The sequence below is a fragment of the Pongo abelii genome, chromosome 5, assembly GCF_028885655.2.
Source record: "Pongo abelii isolate AG06213 chromosome 5, NHGRI_mPonAbe1-v2.0_pri, whole genome shotgun sequence".
Taxonomy (NCBI): domain Eukaryota; kingdom Metazoa; phylum Chordata; class Mammalia; order Primates; family Hominidae; genus Pongo; species Pongo abelii.
In genome coordinates this window covers 20,142,768-20,158,277 of record NC_071990.2, presented here as the reverse complement: position 1 = coordinate 20,158,277, position 15,510 = coordinate 20,142,768, and the positions used below count along the sequence as shown (strand labels likewise).

Below are 15,510 nucleotides of genomic sequence, written 5' to 3'. Positions count from 1 at the left end.
AGTCTTAGGGAATGTGAGTCTTGAACCTTGCTAAGGTGATTCTTTTTCTATATACATTTTGTGTTTGTGTGTGTTCATTGGCTGTTCATTCAGCCTAGATGAAAAGATATGACCAAATCATGCAGGACAGGCTCACAAGTCGCTTCTCTGTCTTTCAAGATAGAAAGTGAAGGTGGGCAATGGTGAGAACAGGTTTTTTGGAAAGGTGAAATTCAATAATGTCAACTTTTTAATTTTATTTTTTATCTTATTTTATTTTATTTTTATTTTGAGATGAAGTCTTGCTCTGTTGCCCAGGCTGGAGTGCAGTGGTGCAATCTCAGCTCACTGCAACCTCTGCCTCCCGGGTTCAAGCGATTCTCCTGCTTCAGCCTCCCAGGTAGCTGGGATTACAGGCACCCGCCACCAAGCTCAGCTAATTTTTGTATTTTCAGCAGAAAGGGTTTTACCATGTTTGGCCAGTTTGGTCTCAAACTCCTGACCTCAGGTGACCTGCCTGCCTCGGCTTCCCAAAGTGCTGAGATTACAGGCATGAGCCACCGCGCCCGGCCAACAGTCAACTTTAAAAAAAACAAAACAAACATTTTCTGAAAGCAATATTTTCTACGAGTTACAAAGGGTCCAAAGTATTGTTTTTCATGGGGCAAACAAAATGAGCTCAAATGGAGCTGATGCACCCTACCTCCCAGCTCAGCCCTAATGAGTTTTGTTATCAGCAGCAGTTCACTGAAGCATGAAATACCGATGCTGAAGTTGTGTCTCTATCTTCGGTCTCATTTCAATTAAGTGCCTTCTAAAAGTGAATTCATACTGAGGTTTCAGTTTTGAATACTTTGAAGAGTTTAAGTTACTTTTCTGGTTTTAGTGAATGGTTAAACCATTTAAGGTATTTGGAACTTGATTTGGGTAAATATAAATTGCAAAGGTACATGTTTGCTTATTGTTTTTTAAAATCAGCTGACCTTTTCTATAGATTTCAGGAAATGTTTAAATGTTTTCTTTTAGGCACAATATTCTCAAGAGGTAGACCACTGAGATTTTTCTAAGGAAATTTGGTGTCTACCCTGCATAACTGGACAGGCTTGGCACTGGATGTTGAATGCAGGGCTGTGTCACTATTTGTAGATCTTCAGTGTCACACCTTGAATTTGAGAAATGCTCTTGTTTATTGGATGCCAGTTTAAAATGAGACATTGTTGTAAGTCCTGCATTTTGCTAGAGTAGAACAATGGGTTTAGTACCAGTATCAGGGAATGTGAGTCACTCGCAGAGTCAGAAAACAACTGGTGATCACTTTGGAGAACAATTTGATTTCCCAGGTACCAAATAAGGGAGCTCTTTTGTCAAACTTTGCATCTCTAAAAGAATACCTTCTTTGTCTTAGGGTCCTGCTGGGGGCGAGAAGAGACCCACTAAACAGAGCTCACAGTTAGCTTAGGCTGTTTCTATGAAAAGCCCCCTGCTTGTGCGTGGGAAAGCAACCTTGGACAGTCTTAAAGGTTAGAGAAGAAACTGTCGGGTTTGTCACATCTTATACCACACGAGGCTATAGTTACCTTGTTCTGTTATATTCATTTCCTCTTCCAATCAATCTATTGGGGAGAAAGAACAAATCCAAGTCTGAGAAGCCTCTTGATGTGGAAATCTGCAAAAATCAAGAGCAAGGCTGGGCGCGGTGGCTCACGCCTGTAATCCCAGCACTTTGGGAGGCCAAGGCAGGCGGATCACGAGGTCAGGAGATCGAGACCATCCTTGCTAACACGGTGAAACCCCGTCTCTACTAAAAATACAAAAAAAATTAGCCGTGCGTGGTGGCAGGCACCTGTAGTCCCAGCTACTTGGGAGGCTGAGGCAGGAGAATGATGTGAACCCGGGAGGCGGAGCTTGCAGTGAGCTGAGTTTGCACCACTGCACTCCAGCCTGGGCGACAGAACGAGACTCCATCTCAAAACAAAACAAACAAACAAACAAAACCAAGAGGAAATTCACACAAAGGTGAAACAATAAAGGTTTTTATTTTCTCTTCTCCTGCCACAGGTGAATTTTGTGGTATGCCAGCTTGTTGCTCTGTTTGCTGCTTTCTGGTTTCGCATCTACTTACGTCCTGGTACAACTAGCTCTGATGTCCGGCATGTGGTTGCCACTATTTTTGGCATCTATTTTGTCATCTTTTGTTTCGGCTGGTGAGTATGAGTCTCATATATTCTAATATTGGTCATTTGGATGTTTTGTGGCAATGTCTTTGGAATTGCACTAAAGCAAGAAATAGATGGTATTATAAAATATGTATTGTAAAATTTTATATTGTAAATACCTTATAGTAGGATAATGAGGACATTGCAGGAATCTCCATTTACTGTAAGAACCTGGAATCTCCGTTTACTGTAAGAGCCAATAAACTGACCATCCATTGGAAGTCAGTATAGTTCACTTTTTCTTTTTTTTTTTTAATTGCCCTCTCTGTTGCCCAGGCTGGAGTGCAGTGGCACGATCTTGGCTCACTGCAACCTCCGCCTCCTGGGTTCAAATGATTCTCCTGCCTCAGCCTCCTGAGTAGCTGGGATTACAGGTGCACATCATCATGCCCAGGTAATTTTTTTTGTAGTTTTTTTAGGAGAGATGGGGTTTCAGCGTGTTGCCCAGGCTGGTCGCAAACTCCTGAGCTCAGGTGATCCATCTGCCTTGGCCTCCCAAAGTGTTAGGATTACAGGCATGAGCCACCGTGCCCAGCCCATTTTTTCTTAAAATTAGACTTCTACAGATCCCTCCCAGTCATGTAAATGGGATGCTGTAAGGTTTAATTTTTCCCAAAAGGAACCTTTCCTAACTATTGTAGATGTTGGTGTATTTCTTGCATTACTGCTGGAGATGTGGGTGTAAGTCCTGGATTTCACCAGAGTAGAACAATGCGTTTAGTGCAGATCCTGGGGAATGTGAATCATTCTTTAACTGGGAAAGCTGGTCAGTTGTACTTTCCTCTACTAGTAAGCTGGGCAAATACCCTGAAAGGTGTTAGGGAAGAAGCTTTGGAGACCAACATATTTAGAAGTACACCTTCAGGAATTTTGTGAATTTGTTCCGGGTATTATGCTAGAATTCTGCCCCTATTCCTTCAACAAGTATCTGAGAAAGGATTAGTATTTTAAATCAGCCACCAGGTAGAAGTCTTGGTATATGGGGAAGCCCAGTTTAAAAAATAAAGTCTTAAAGAACTCATCTCTCTGGACTCTCAATTGCATATGCAAAAAAAGTGTAAGCATTCCATTTATGGATTCCTGACATTATTAGCCTTGCAGTTGGCAAACTGTGTCATGATTTCCTTGTGTCATTTTAAGATACAGCATCTTAATTACATAGAATAAAAATATTTGGTTTATTTTCTCTCACATAAACATGAGTTACTGATCATTGATCATTTGTGTTTTTGGCGGGGGTAGTGATGGATTCACAGTTTGGGTGACCAATAGGTGTGTTAATATGAAATATATTCATTACTCCTCCCCCTACCTATTGTGTCTTAAAGGTACTCCGTGCATCTTTTTGTGCTGGTGTTAATGTGCTATGCAATCATGGTCACTGCTAGTGTATCCAATATTCACAGGTAAGATACTGGGAATGAACAATGCAAGGTGAGTTTTTTTTTTTTTGTGATCTTTGAAATATATTTCCAGTGTAAAGATGTACCTTACCCATTTTCCACAAGTGGTGTATCTTAGTTTATCTAGAATATCAGGAGGGATGGGGAACCCCAAAGGCTGGAGTCTTCAGAGAAGGCTTTATGAAAAAGATCAATGCAAATTGGGCCTCAGGTGAAAGAGAATATGTCATGACTAGGCTGCTGTATTTGTGACAGGCCAAAACTGGAAGCAACTCAAATGTTCAACACAATGAAAATAATGAAAAGGCTGGGAGTAGTGGCTCACACCTGTAATCCCAGAACTTTGGGAGGCAGAGGTGGGCAGATCGCCTGAGGTCAAGAGTTCAAGACCAGCCTGGGCAACATGGTGAAACCTTGTCTCTACTAAAAATAAAAAATAAATAAAAAAATAAAAATTAGCTGGGCATAGTGGTGCGCGCCTGTAGTCCCAGCTACTCAGGGATGCTGAGGCAGGAGAATCACTTGAACCCAGGAGGCAGAGGTTGCAGTGAGCCAAGATTGTGCTACAACACTCCAGCCTGGGCAACAGAGGGAGACTCCTCTGTCAAAAAAAAAAAAAAAAAAAAAAAAAAAAAGAAAGAAAGAGAAAAGAAAAAAAAAGAAAAAGAAAATAATGAAAGATCGGTATATGCAACGATGTGGATAAATCTCAAAACAAATATGCTGAATGAAGGAAGCCACACAAATTCTATTCTAGAAAATGCAAACTAATCTATAGTGACAAAAAGCTCACATGTTAACTGGGATGGCGCAGGGAGCTGTGAAAGGAATCACAAAGAGGCACGAGGAAACTTCTGGGGGGCAATGGATGTCTCCACCTTCTTGAATCTGCTGATGGTTTTCTGAGTATCTATATATGTCAAATATATATATATATGTTAAATTGTATACTTTCTATGTGTACACTAAAACTGTTAAAAAAGAAATATTTTTACGATGATGTTTTGGTTTCAAAGTACAGAAGCAGTTTAAGTCTACCTTGGAGGCAAAATGCTTGGATAATCAACTGAGATACCTGGGTATCTGTTTTGCATGGTCTCTTTTTCACATGGTCTTTCTGAAAACTCAGGATTAGCTCTGCGTTTTGGGAATGCTGCAATGTAAGTTCTATGAAAACAAAGATTTTTCTCTCTCTCTTTCACTGTTGTATCCTCCAAGCCGGGAACAATACCTGGCACAAGTAAGAGCTCAATAAATATTTATGGAATGAATGACTGAATTACTTTTAAAAGATATTTGTCCTTTTATGGCTTCTGATGGCCTCTCTGAAAAGCAGGTGCCTTATTTCAGCTTCAGAAAGCCTTTTGGTTAATCACTATTAGCACAATAGTTTTCCTCCTTAAAAACATTGAAATTTAACTTTTCGCTGTATGATCTTGTAGTTACTTATAACAAATTTTTGGTTTCCCAGGGAAAATATTTTTTCCTGCTTTTGCATTTTATAGTCATTCAGCATAGAATCCAAAGGAGCTCTGAAAATTCAAATTCTTATCATCTCTCTTCTCAGTGCCCTGCTTGAAGGGGATAGTGTCACTTCTTCTAGAAAGGAAATAGGAAATCCATTTTTCTAATTTGGAAAGAAGGGGTTTTGGAAATGTTTCATATGATGACAAAATGATTATAAAAGCTTTTATTTTTTAACTAGAGGATGAAAAGGCTTGGCTTTTCCAAAACTTGGTTTTGGAAGCAATTACATAGTAAATGATTAACCATAATGTTGGTGCAACTGTATAGCACATTCCCAACTTCCTTACAAATTGCAACTTGTCAGCTCTTCCCACATTTGTGTGATGCTGATGGGATGTGGTCCATTTTTCAGAGGGTCAGGAACTTGACATGCACCCTTGTTTCATATCAGGCCTAGGTTCACTGTGTTCAATTCCAGTGTCTAGGAATGGAATACTCTGGCCTTGGCAGAGCCACGTGGTTTACAGACAGGGTATGACGGTGCCACCACAGTATTACTGTGGTAGCAGGGGGCTCTGCCATCAGACCAAGAAGGAAAGAGGCCAGCACAGATGCTCCTTTTATTTTTTTTATTTTTTTTTGAGACAGAGTATCCCTCTGTTGCCCAGGCTGGAGTGCAGTGGTGCGATCTCGGCTCACTGCAACCTCCATCTCCCGGGTTCAAGTGATTTTCCTGCCTCAGCCTCCCAAGTAGCTGGGACTACAGGCACGTGCCACCACACCTGGCTAATTTTTGTATTTTTAGTCGAGACGGGGTTTCACCATGTTGGCCAGGATGGTCTTGATCTCTTGACCTAGTGATCTGCCTGCCTCAGCCTCCCAAAGTGCTGGGATTACAGGTGTGAGCCACCGTGCCTGGCTGATGCTCCTCTTGGTTTGCTCTTGTGGCTGAAGAGCACAAGATTGTGCTGTGCTCTTGCCGAAGTGGAAATTGTTTCACAGTTCCCTTTGGATGAACTCAATGTAAATTTTTTTTAAAATCTCAATGTTGTTTCCTGTTTATGGAAAGAGCTCTAGGCTGGAGTCAGGAAATCAAGGTCCTCCTAGCAGTGTGAATTTGGACGGGTCATGCAGCTTCTCCATATGTCACATTTCCCACCTGCAAAATGCTGGGTTTGCAGCAGTTTGAACGCAAGTTCCCTTCAGTACCATGATGTCATGATTCTGTGTGAATTGCTCTCCTCTTTACTTCACTGAATCAGTGATACGAGTTCTGCTATGTGGCTGAGAAGAGGAGGGAAAGATTAGTATTTGCTGCCATATGAAACTAACCCTTTTTTTTTTTGAGATGGAACCTCACTGTGTTGCCCAGGCTATAGTGCAATAGCGTGGTCTTGGCTCGTCTGCAACCTCTTCCTCCCCAGTTCAAGTGATTCTCCTGCCTCAGCCTCCCAAGTAGCTGAGATTACAGGCACCTACCACCACACTCAGCTAATTTTTATAATTTTAGTAGAGACGGGGTTTCACCATGTTGGCCAGGATGGTCTTGAACTGACCTTACATGATTTGCCTGCCTCGGCTTCCCAAAGTGCTGGGATTATAAGCATGAGCCACCATGCCTGGCCAAAACTAACCCATTTCTGGACTGTTATTCAGCATTTGTTTAGAGAGTTTTGGGGATACCGCCTGTGTTTCCTTCCCAAGCCACTGTGTTGGGCAGAAGTCACAGGCATCAGTTTACCCTACGTGAACCAACTGGAGCAGAACATGGCTTGTGTCTCCTGGGGCAGAGGGCCTAGTGTGAGAACTTGGTGATGCAGTTAGCAATGCTGGAGTCTGTGCTTTGTGCCAAGTCTTAAGCCAAGCTCTTTTTAATATACTTTATTTCATTTTTAACACATAAACTATTATGTAATATATCATTTAATTTGTTATTTAATATTTCATTATTTCAAATATATTAACTCTAGGACAACACTATGGAATATAGTTTGTTTTTTTTCTGAGATGAGACAATAAAAGCTCAGAGAGGTAAATGAGTAAACAGTTTGATGAATTTCTACAAAGTGAACACACCCACATAACCACCGTGTCTAATGTGCCAGTCTCTCTTTTTTTTTTTTTTTTTTTCCGAGACGGAGTTTCGCTCTTGTTGCCCAGGCTGGAGTGCAATGGCGCGATCTCAGCTCACTGCAACCTCTGCCTCCTGGGTTCAAGTGATTCTCCTGCCTCAGCCTCCCAAGAGGCTGGGATTATAGGCATGCATCACCACCCCTGGCTAATTTTGTATTTTTAGTAGAGACAGGGTTTCTCCATATTGGTCAGGCTGGTCTCAAACCCCTGACCTCAGGTGATCCGCCTACCTTGGCCTCCCAAAGTGCTGGGATAACAGGTGTGAGCCACCACGCCCAGCCACATGTGCCAATCTCTACCACACCTCTCCTTCCTAGAATAACTGCTTTGCCAACTTCTCCCACCATGGATTACTTCTGCCAGTGCTGGGATTTGAGCTCACTCTGGTCTGTGTATTTGTCTGTTTTCACACTGCTGATAAAGACATACGTGAGACTGGGTAATTTGTATAGAAAAAGAAGTTTAGTGGACTCACAGTTCCACGTGGCTGGAGAGGCCTCACAATCATGGTGGAATGCAAAAGGCATGTCTTACATGGCAACAGGGAAGAGAGAACTTGTGTAGGGGAAATCCCCTTTACAAAACCATCAGATCTTGTGGGACTTACTCACTATCATGAGAACAGCATAGGAAAGACTCGCCCCCATGATTCAATTACCTCCCACTGGGTCCCTCCCACAACACGTGGGAATTTGGGAGCTACAATTTAAGATGAGATTTGGGTAGGGACACAGCCAAACCATATCAGTCAGTCTGTAGAATACATGTTCTCACTACCACTTCTTGATTCCTTAGATGTTTTAGGTTTGGCCAGGGCACGAATGTGTTGCCCTGTTGTATTGGGACTCAGCACTTGGTGCCATCCTGGGCAGGTGGGGTCTTACTACAATTGAGTTAAACTTGCTTTCTTTCTTCTGTGGGCCAGGGTAAGGTACAGATCTAACTCCTGTTGAGGACAAAGGGGAAGCAGCACACATGGCTGCATTGGAATGGGTTCCGGAAGAATCTATCTTTTGAGTCTGCTTTGTGTTTCTGCCTTGAGCTTCATGAACTGGCTGGAGAAAGGGAACAGTTGCTGGAGATGACAAGGCCTAACTTCATTCCACTTCTGCTTCAACTCCTAAGGGAGTTATTTTCTCTTAGTCATTTGCATTGTTGACCATCTTCCTGGTTTGGAAGTGGTTTAGGATGAACCCATGATAGAGAAAAAATCTTTTCTGCATAGTAACTACTTTGTTTGCAAATAATGGTAAAGAGCACATAAAAGTTACACAGTGATTTAGAGTTTACAGAACTCCTTCATGCTGTTTAAAGTCTGGCTATCCCTTGCTACCGAATGAATTTTTATTATCCCTACTTTACTGTTCCTTAGGCTGATCTAGTCTTCATGAGTTATTTTAATGTGAATATGTGATTTCAATATAATTTAATATCAGAAAATACCTCTTCCCTGTTTTGTGGCATATATTTAAAAGTTATACCTTCTGAATTTATGTCTATATCCGATGGGCTCCTGAACCACTTAAAATGTGTAATGTATTCATTTCAGTTCATTTCAACTAACAGTAACTGAACCCCTCCCATGTGTCAGGTCAAGGGTGGGGACGTTCAAGGTCACAATGAGTTGGGGAAACAGACACATACACAAATAATTCTAATATTGTAATTAAATGTGTTAGCATGTAGTACTAGAGACATACAGACAGTGGAGCAATGAATTGTGCTGGGGGCGGGGAACAGGAGACGTGGTGGGATGCATGGAGTAAGACCAAGCCAAGTAACATAGAAGAGGTGACTTTGGAGCTGAGCCTTATCTGAAAATTAGGCAGGTTCCAGATAGACTATTGGATGGAGATGGGAATTGCAGTCAGAAGAAGGAGCATGCAGAAAGACATCTTGCCTGAAAATACAGGGTTTCATTGTGGAACATAAGCAGTGCAGTGTCATTTGAGAGTAAGGTAAACATGGAGCATGGCTGGAGATGAGTCCAGAAAGGCGAGGTAGAGCTTAGCATGTGAAGCACCTTGCATGCTGTGTTCAGGGGTTGCAATTTCACTAGATAGTGGGATCCACTGGAGACTTTTAAGAAGAGTAGCAGTCACGTAGTTGTTTATTCATGTGACACACAGTAGGTGAATATGGTGAACAAAGCACAGGTGACCATCTTTGCCCTCATGGAGCTTACAGTTTGGTCAGGGAGATGGGTGTTGATCAGGTTGTCTTAGCTGGGACTGCTATAACAAAGTACTGTATGTAGAGTGGGTGGCTTATAAACAACAGAAATGTATTAATATTTCTCAGTTCTGGAGGCTGGAAATCTGAGATCAGGGTTCCAGCATGTTCTGGTGAGGACTCTCTTCTGGGTTACAGACTGCCGTCTTCTCGTATCTTCACATAGCACAAAGAGTGAGCACTCTCTGGGGTCTCTTTTGTAAGAGGGCTAATCCCATTTATGAAGGCTCTGCCCTCATAACCTAGTCACCTCCCAAAGGTCCCACCTCCTAATGTTGAGGGTTAGGATTTAAACATAGGAATTTTAGGGAGACATAAACATTCATTGCACAGCTTATCACCTATATTTATAATTACACATTTGACAAGTACTTATATGTGGATGTGTGTGTTTGTGTGGCTTGTGTGTGTATTGCTAGTGTACACTATAAGGCGGTCAGGAACACATCTCTGAAGGAAGCCAGGGAATGCTCATGAGTAAGTGGTAATTGAAGCCTGAGGCATGGAAGGGCCGGGTCCCAAGCTGAGCTTGGAAATGCTAACACTTGAGGGGTAGGTGGAGGAAGGAAAGCTGAGCAAGGAGCCTTGGAGGAATTAACCAGAGAGGTGGGAAGAAAACAGGAGAATGGAAGCCAAGAGAATAAAGTGTTTAAAGACGAAGTGGTCAGCAGTATGGTGATGATTTGTACTTTACAAAAATCATTATGTAAACATGAGGGCTGTGAAGAGGAGAATCTTGAGTGCGAGACCTTACAGGTAGTGATTCCCAGCCCTGGCTGTGCACTGCCATTACACCTACCAGGTGTGGCAGGAATTAAACAGGAATAGCTGGGAGCAAGTCCCAGGGATCTGTGGTTTGCAAAGCTCCATTCCATTATGCAGCTAAGGCTGACAGCCACTGTAGTGGTCCAGGTGAGAAGAGATGAGGGGCTCAGCTAGAGTAGTGGGTGGAAATGTGGCCTGGGATGTCGTTGGACCAGATAGGACATTGTGACCAATTGCATGTGAAGGGTGAAAGAGAGGAAGAGGGGAACATTAATTGAGTGCATTATTGCTGTGCATAATAATCTGATCATCTACATTTTTGCTTTCAGATATTCCTTTTTTGTAGCAATGGGATATCTTACAATATGCCACATCAGCCGAATATACATCTTCCACTATGGAATTCTCACTACGGATTTTTCTGGGTGAGTATCTTACTTTAGGGAGAGGGGTTTGACTGCTGACTTTGACTTGGTCTCTTGGGGTCTGTAAACATTAAGGGTGCACAAAAGAATCATTGGTGCTTGGTTAAATCAGTTGGTAAGACACTGCTAATGAGATTGAGGATGGAGACTTGATTGATTGGTAGGACTGTTAGCCCTGCTATGCTGTAAGACAGGAATCACAAACCACAGCCTGTGCTCCATATCTGTCCTGCTGCTTGTCTTTGTACAGTTATATTGGAACACAACCAGGCACTTACTCATTTATATATTGTCTATGACTGCTTTTGCACTACAGCGGCAGAGTTGAGTAGTTGTGAAAAACCACGTGGCCTGCAAAGCCTAGAATATTTACTATTTGGGTCTTTACAGAAAAACTTTGTCAACCCCTGTTCTGAGGTTCTTAACTCAGGGTTGGTTTTCATCTCTCTTTTTTAAAACTTTTAAAAAAAATGTAGGGGTACATGTGCAGGTTTGTTACATAGGCAAATCTGTGTCGTGGGAGTTTGTTGTACAGATTATTTCATCACCCAGGTATTAAGCCTAGTACCCATTGGTTATTCTTCCTGATCCTCTCCCTCCTCCAATCCTCCACCTTCTGAGAGGCTCCAGTGTCTGTGGTTCTTTCTATATATCCACGTAGTCTCATCATTTAGAAGTGAGAACATGCAGTATTTGGTTTTCTATCCCTGTGTTAGAGTTTTCATCTCTCACTAGTTAATAATATAGAAATTCTTTGACACTAGCTGATAAATACCTACTACCCTGACCCCTTTGAGTGTTCCTGACTGCCCTTGCCCTGGCCTCAGGCCTCCTTGACCTTCAGCAACTAGAAGGATAATTTCTAAACATTTTGTCTATTACCATGGCCTTAATGTGGTGGGCCACCCCATTCTGATTGGTCACATGGTAAAGACTGTGGATGGAAAACTGAGAATTCTATGCCCTGTTGAGGTTAGTTCAGGAACAACTTTTTGTGAATCTTGAGGAATGAACATTACAGCAGAGCTGTTCCTGGTAACGCATGATCTGTTATCCACGTTACTTCCCGGGAGTTTAGTTGTGTTCTCTGCAGGTAGCCTGAGGTCAGGGACCCAAGCTCCCCACTTAGGTTGGACTGTACCTCCTTCAGTGAGTTGTTGGCAACTAGGCAGTGAAATGAGGGAGTGACCGCTCATGGCTCATGAACTTTGCAAGTTGTGCAACTCAACTGTCCCACCTTGAAAGGGCTCAGGAAGGTAAAGAGTGTTGTTTTGGGACACAGGGATTGTTGCATTTAAATCTTTGTGACCGTGGTTTGGTCTCAGACTAGTTTTTCATGCATAAGTTCTTCTTACCCTCAGGCTTCTGGGATTTTACTTGTTTTTCTTCCAGTGGTGTGCCCTCTCCGCCACATTGTGGAGCGTGCTTTCTCAATCCTTCAGGAAGAAATTCAAAGACTTTGTTTTTTAACAATATGCAGGATGGGCGTAGTGGCTCATGCCTGTAATTCCAGCACTTTGGGAGGCTGAGGTGGGTGGATCACTTGAGGTCAGGAGTTTGAGACCAACATGGTGAAACCCTATCTCTACTAAAAATTAGCTAGGTGTCGTGGCAGGCACCTGTAATCTCAGCTGCTCAGGAGGCTGAGGCATGAGAATCACTTTAACCTGGGAGGCGGAGGTTGTAGTGAGCTGAGATCGTGCCACTGCACTCCAACCTGGGTGGCAGAGCGAGACCATCTCAAAAAACAAAAAACAAAACAAAAAGCCCAACATGCATTGCTAGTAAAATATGGAAAACATGGGAACAACAATGATAACAAAATAGCCAGGCAGGTATAGTATTAAAAGGAATCTCTAAATGGGGATTGCAACTCTCCATAGCATTCAATCAACAAACCACTTTTTTGGTTTCACCCCAGAGCCCCTCTATACTTAGAAGAGTTCTTGACACTTAATAGGTGGTCAAGAAATGAATGCATTAAATACTCTAGTATTTACTATTCTTTTCTTTAAGGTTTCCAGAAAACTCATTATTAAACAGTCCCTGCATCCGTATTGGTTGGGATATTAAACAAAAATCGCTGACTGGCTGAAATGACATTAATACCTATTGCCTGTATATATCTTCTTCTCTTTTTAAGGCAGGAAGTATCTATTCATTTCTGCAACAACTTTTGAGTGGCCAATATTTTAGGTAAATGCCAGGTTCGAGAGACACTGTGCATTCTAGGCAGGAGGAAGGATATTCCAGGCAGAAAGGAGGGCTTTGCAAGAGCACAGAAATGCAAGACAGGTGCCTGTGGAGGTACCAGAGAGACTTTCTTTCCTTTACCACCTGCATCCTTGTGTCACCAGGTCCTCTCAGTACGACAGCCTGTCTGTCACTAGAATCCGCCCACTGCCTTTCATGCCCACCGCCACCAGCCTGGACCACCCCAAGCCTGCAACGCCTGCCTGACTGGCTGTCCTTCCTTTTGCCCTGCCCCGTCTCCAGTCTGTGCTCTCTACACTCATCAGAATGAGGTTCTAGGCCAGGCACAGTGGCTCACACTTATCATCTCAGCACTTTGAGATGCCGAGCTGGCAGGAGGAGGAAGAGGATCGCTTGAGCTCAGGAGTTTGAGACCAGCCTGGGCAACATAATGAGACCCCATCTCTACTAAAAATTAAAAACAAAACGAAACAAAACAAAAAACAAATTAGCTGGGTGTGATGGTGCGTGCTTGTCGTCCCAGCTACTCAGGAAGTAGAGGAAGGAGAATCTCTTGAGCCTGAGACTGGGGCTGCAATGAGCTATGATTATGCCACTGCACACTAGCCTGGGTGACAGAGCAAGACCCTGTGTCAAAAAAAAAAAAAAAAAAAGAAAAAGAAAAAATGAGAATGAGCTTCTAAAATAAAAGCTGATGATGATCTGGACCTGCCAAGTCTTCATCTTCTGCCATCTGCTCCCATTGTACAATGCAGAAAAGTTTGTGGTCTGCACACATGTTGGGTTAGTTCCTGCCTCTGTGCCTGTGCTTTGCTCATTTCCCTGATAGAAAGCCCTTTCCTATCTTTGTCAACCTGGAAATCTCTTACTTCATTTTTAAAAACTCAGCTCAAAGATCACTTTCCTTAAAAAGCTTCCCTGGTTGCCATCCCCTCCCTCCCCCCACTCCCTGTACCCCAGAGTCATGAATTTGGATCTCAGGTAGCAGGAGGTCTCTTGTCTGGCTCTCAAGGGTTGTTGCTACCATTGCCTGTCAGTCATATGTTGTCCCTGGTGCACAGAGTGTTTGTAGCTGGTGGCCACAGATACCACCCTCATCCATTGTGTCATACGTTTAGCTAGTGTTATATGTGTTTATTCCCAAACTTGTTTATTGCATTTGTATGTATGTATCAGTATCAGGATTCTCTAGCGACACAGAACCAATAGGATTTTTATGTGAGAGGATTTATTATGGGAATTGGCTTATGTGATTGGCCAAGAAGTCCCACCGTCTGCCATCTGTGAGCTAGAGATCCAGAAAAGCTGGTGGTATGATTCAGTCTGAGGCTGAAGGCCTGAGAACTAGGGGTGTAAGTCCCAGAGTCCAAAGGCCTGAGAACCAGGAGCTCCGATACCTAAGGGTAGGAGAAGATGATGTCTCAGTTCAAGGAGAAAGAGAATGAGTCCTTTCTTTCACCTTTCTGTTCCTGCCCTCTAAGGATTGGATGATTGTCTTCCACATTGATGAGGGTGGATCTTCCTTATTCAGTCCACAGATTCAAATGCTAATCTCTTTTGGAAACCCTCATAGGCACACCAAGAAATCATGTTCTACCAGCTATCTGAGCATCCCTGAGCCCAGTCAAGTTGACACACAAAATTGACCATCACAACTTACACGTAAGCTGATTATATGTGAATGTGAAAGGAGAGATAATAGTTTCTCTAAATCTAGGTTGGGTCCCTTGGAAAGCCACCAAGATAAGTTTAGTCTATTAAAAATAAATGCCATTGAATTAAATGTGAGTGAGAATGCTGAAAGGATTGGGGGTTGGGGGAAGGAAGTATAAACATGAAGGATTCTTCACTCAGATGGCTTTGCAAGCATCTTTACTTTCTTTTACCTTCTCAGCCTGTGCTAGAGGGAATGACCCTAGAGATAGTGGCTGGGGTTTATGTGAGAGAGATGCCATCCTTCAGCAGATCTGCACTCCAAGGAAAGGCTTTGGTCCTGTGTCAAAGGCTCATTAGTTCATTATTCAGGAGGCAGTGATTGGGGAACCCTGTGTATACCAGGCACAGTGATAGGAGACAGAAGCGAGCAAAGACTGCAGAATGAATGTCTAGTTACATATTTTAAGTTTGTGTAGAAAGTTAAAGCTGGGCACGGTGACTCATGCTTGTAATCTCAGCACTTTGGGAGGCTGAGGTGGGAGGATCACTTGAGTCCAGGAGTTTGAGACCAGCCTGGGCAACATAGTGAGACCCCATCCTTACAAAAAAATTTAAAACTCAGCTGGGTGTGGTGGTGTGTACCTGTAGTCCCTGCTATTCAGGAGGCTGAGGTGGAAGGATCGCTTGAGCCCAGGAGGTCAAGGCTGCAGTGAGCTGTGATAATGCCACTGTACTCCACCTGGGCAACAGAGCAAGACCCTGTCTCAAAAAAAAAAAAAAAAAAAAGGTTAAAATGTGAGTGTATTGTTGTGTACTGGGTTGAATAGTGTCCTCCCAAAATTCATGTCCACCCAGCACCTCAGAATATGTCCTTATTTGGAAATAGTCTTTGCAGATGCAATTAGTTAAGATAAGATGAGGTCACATTGGGCGGGGCACCGTGGCTCACAGTTGTAATCTCAGCACTTTGGGAAACTGGGAAATGAAGACCAGCCTGTCCAAAATGGTGAAACCCCATCT

General features: G+C 42.9%; 1 protein-coding gene across 3 annotated transcripts in view; it reads left to right on the top strand.

The window, feature by feature from the left end:
* MBOAT1 (membrane bound O-acyltransferase domain containing 1) overlaps nt 1-15,510 on the top strand; it is a 115,219-nt gene that overhangs the window by 61,465 nt on the left and 38,244 nt on the right. For all 3 annotated transcript variants that reach the window (XM_002816469.6, XM_063725372.1, XM_063725373.1), the window contains 3 exons: nt 2,038-2,183; nt 3,524-3,601; nt 10,525-10,620. In XM_002816469.6, the coding sequence (XP_002816515.2) occupies nt 2,038-2,183; nt 3,524-3,601; nt 10,525-10,620 (320 nt within the window). The remainder of the gene's footprint in view (nt 1-2,037; nt 2,184-3,523; nt 3,602-10,524; nt 10,621-15,510) is intronic.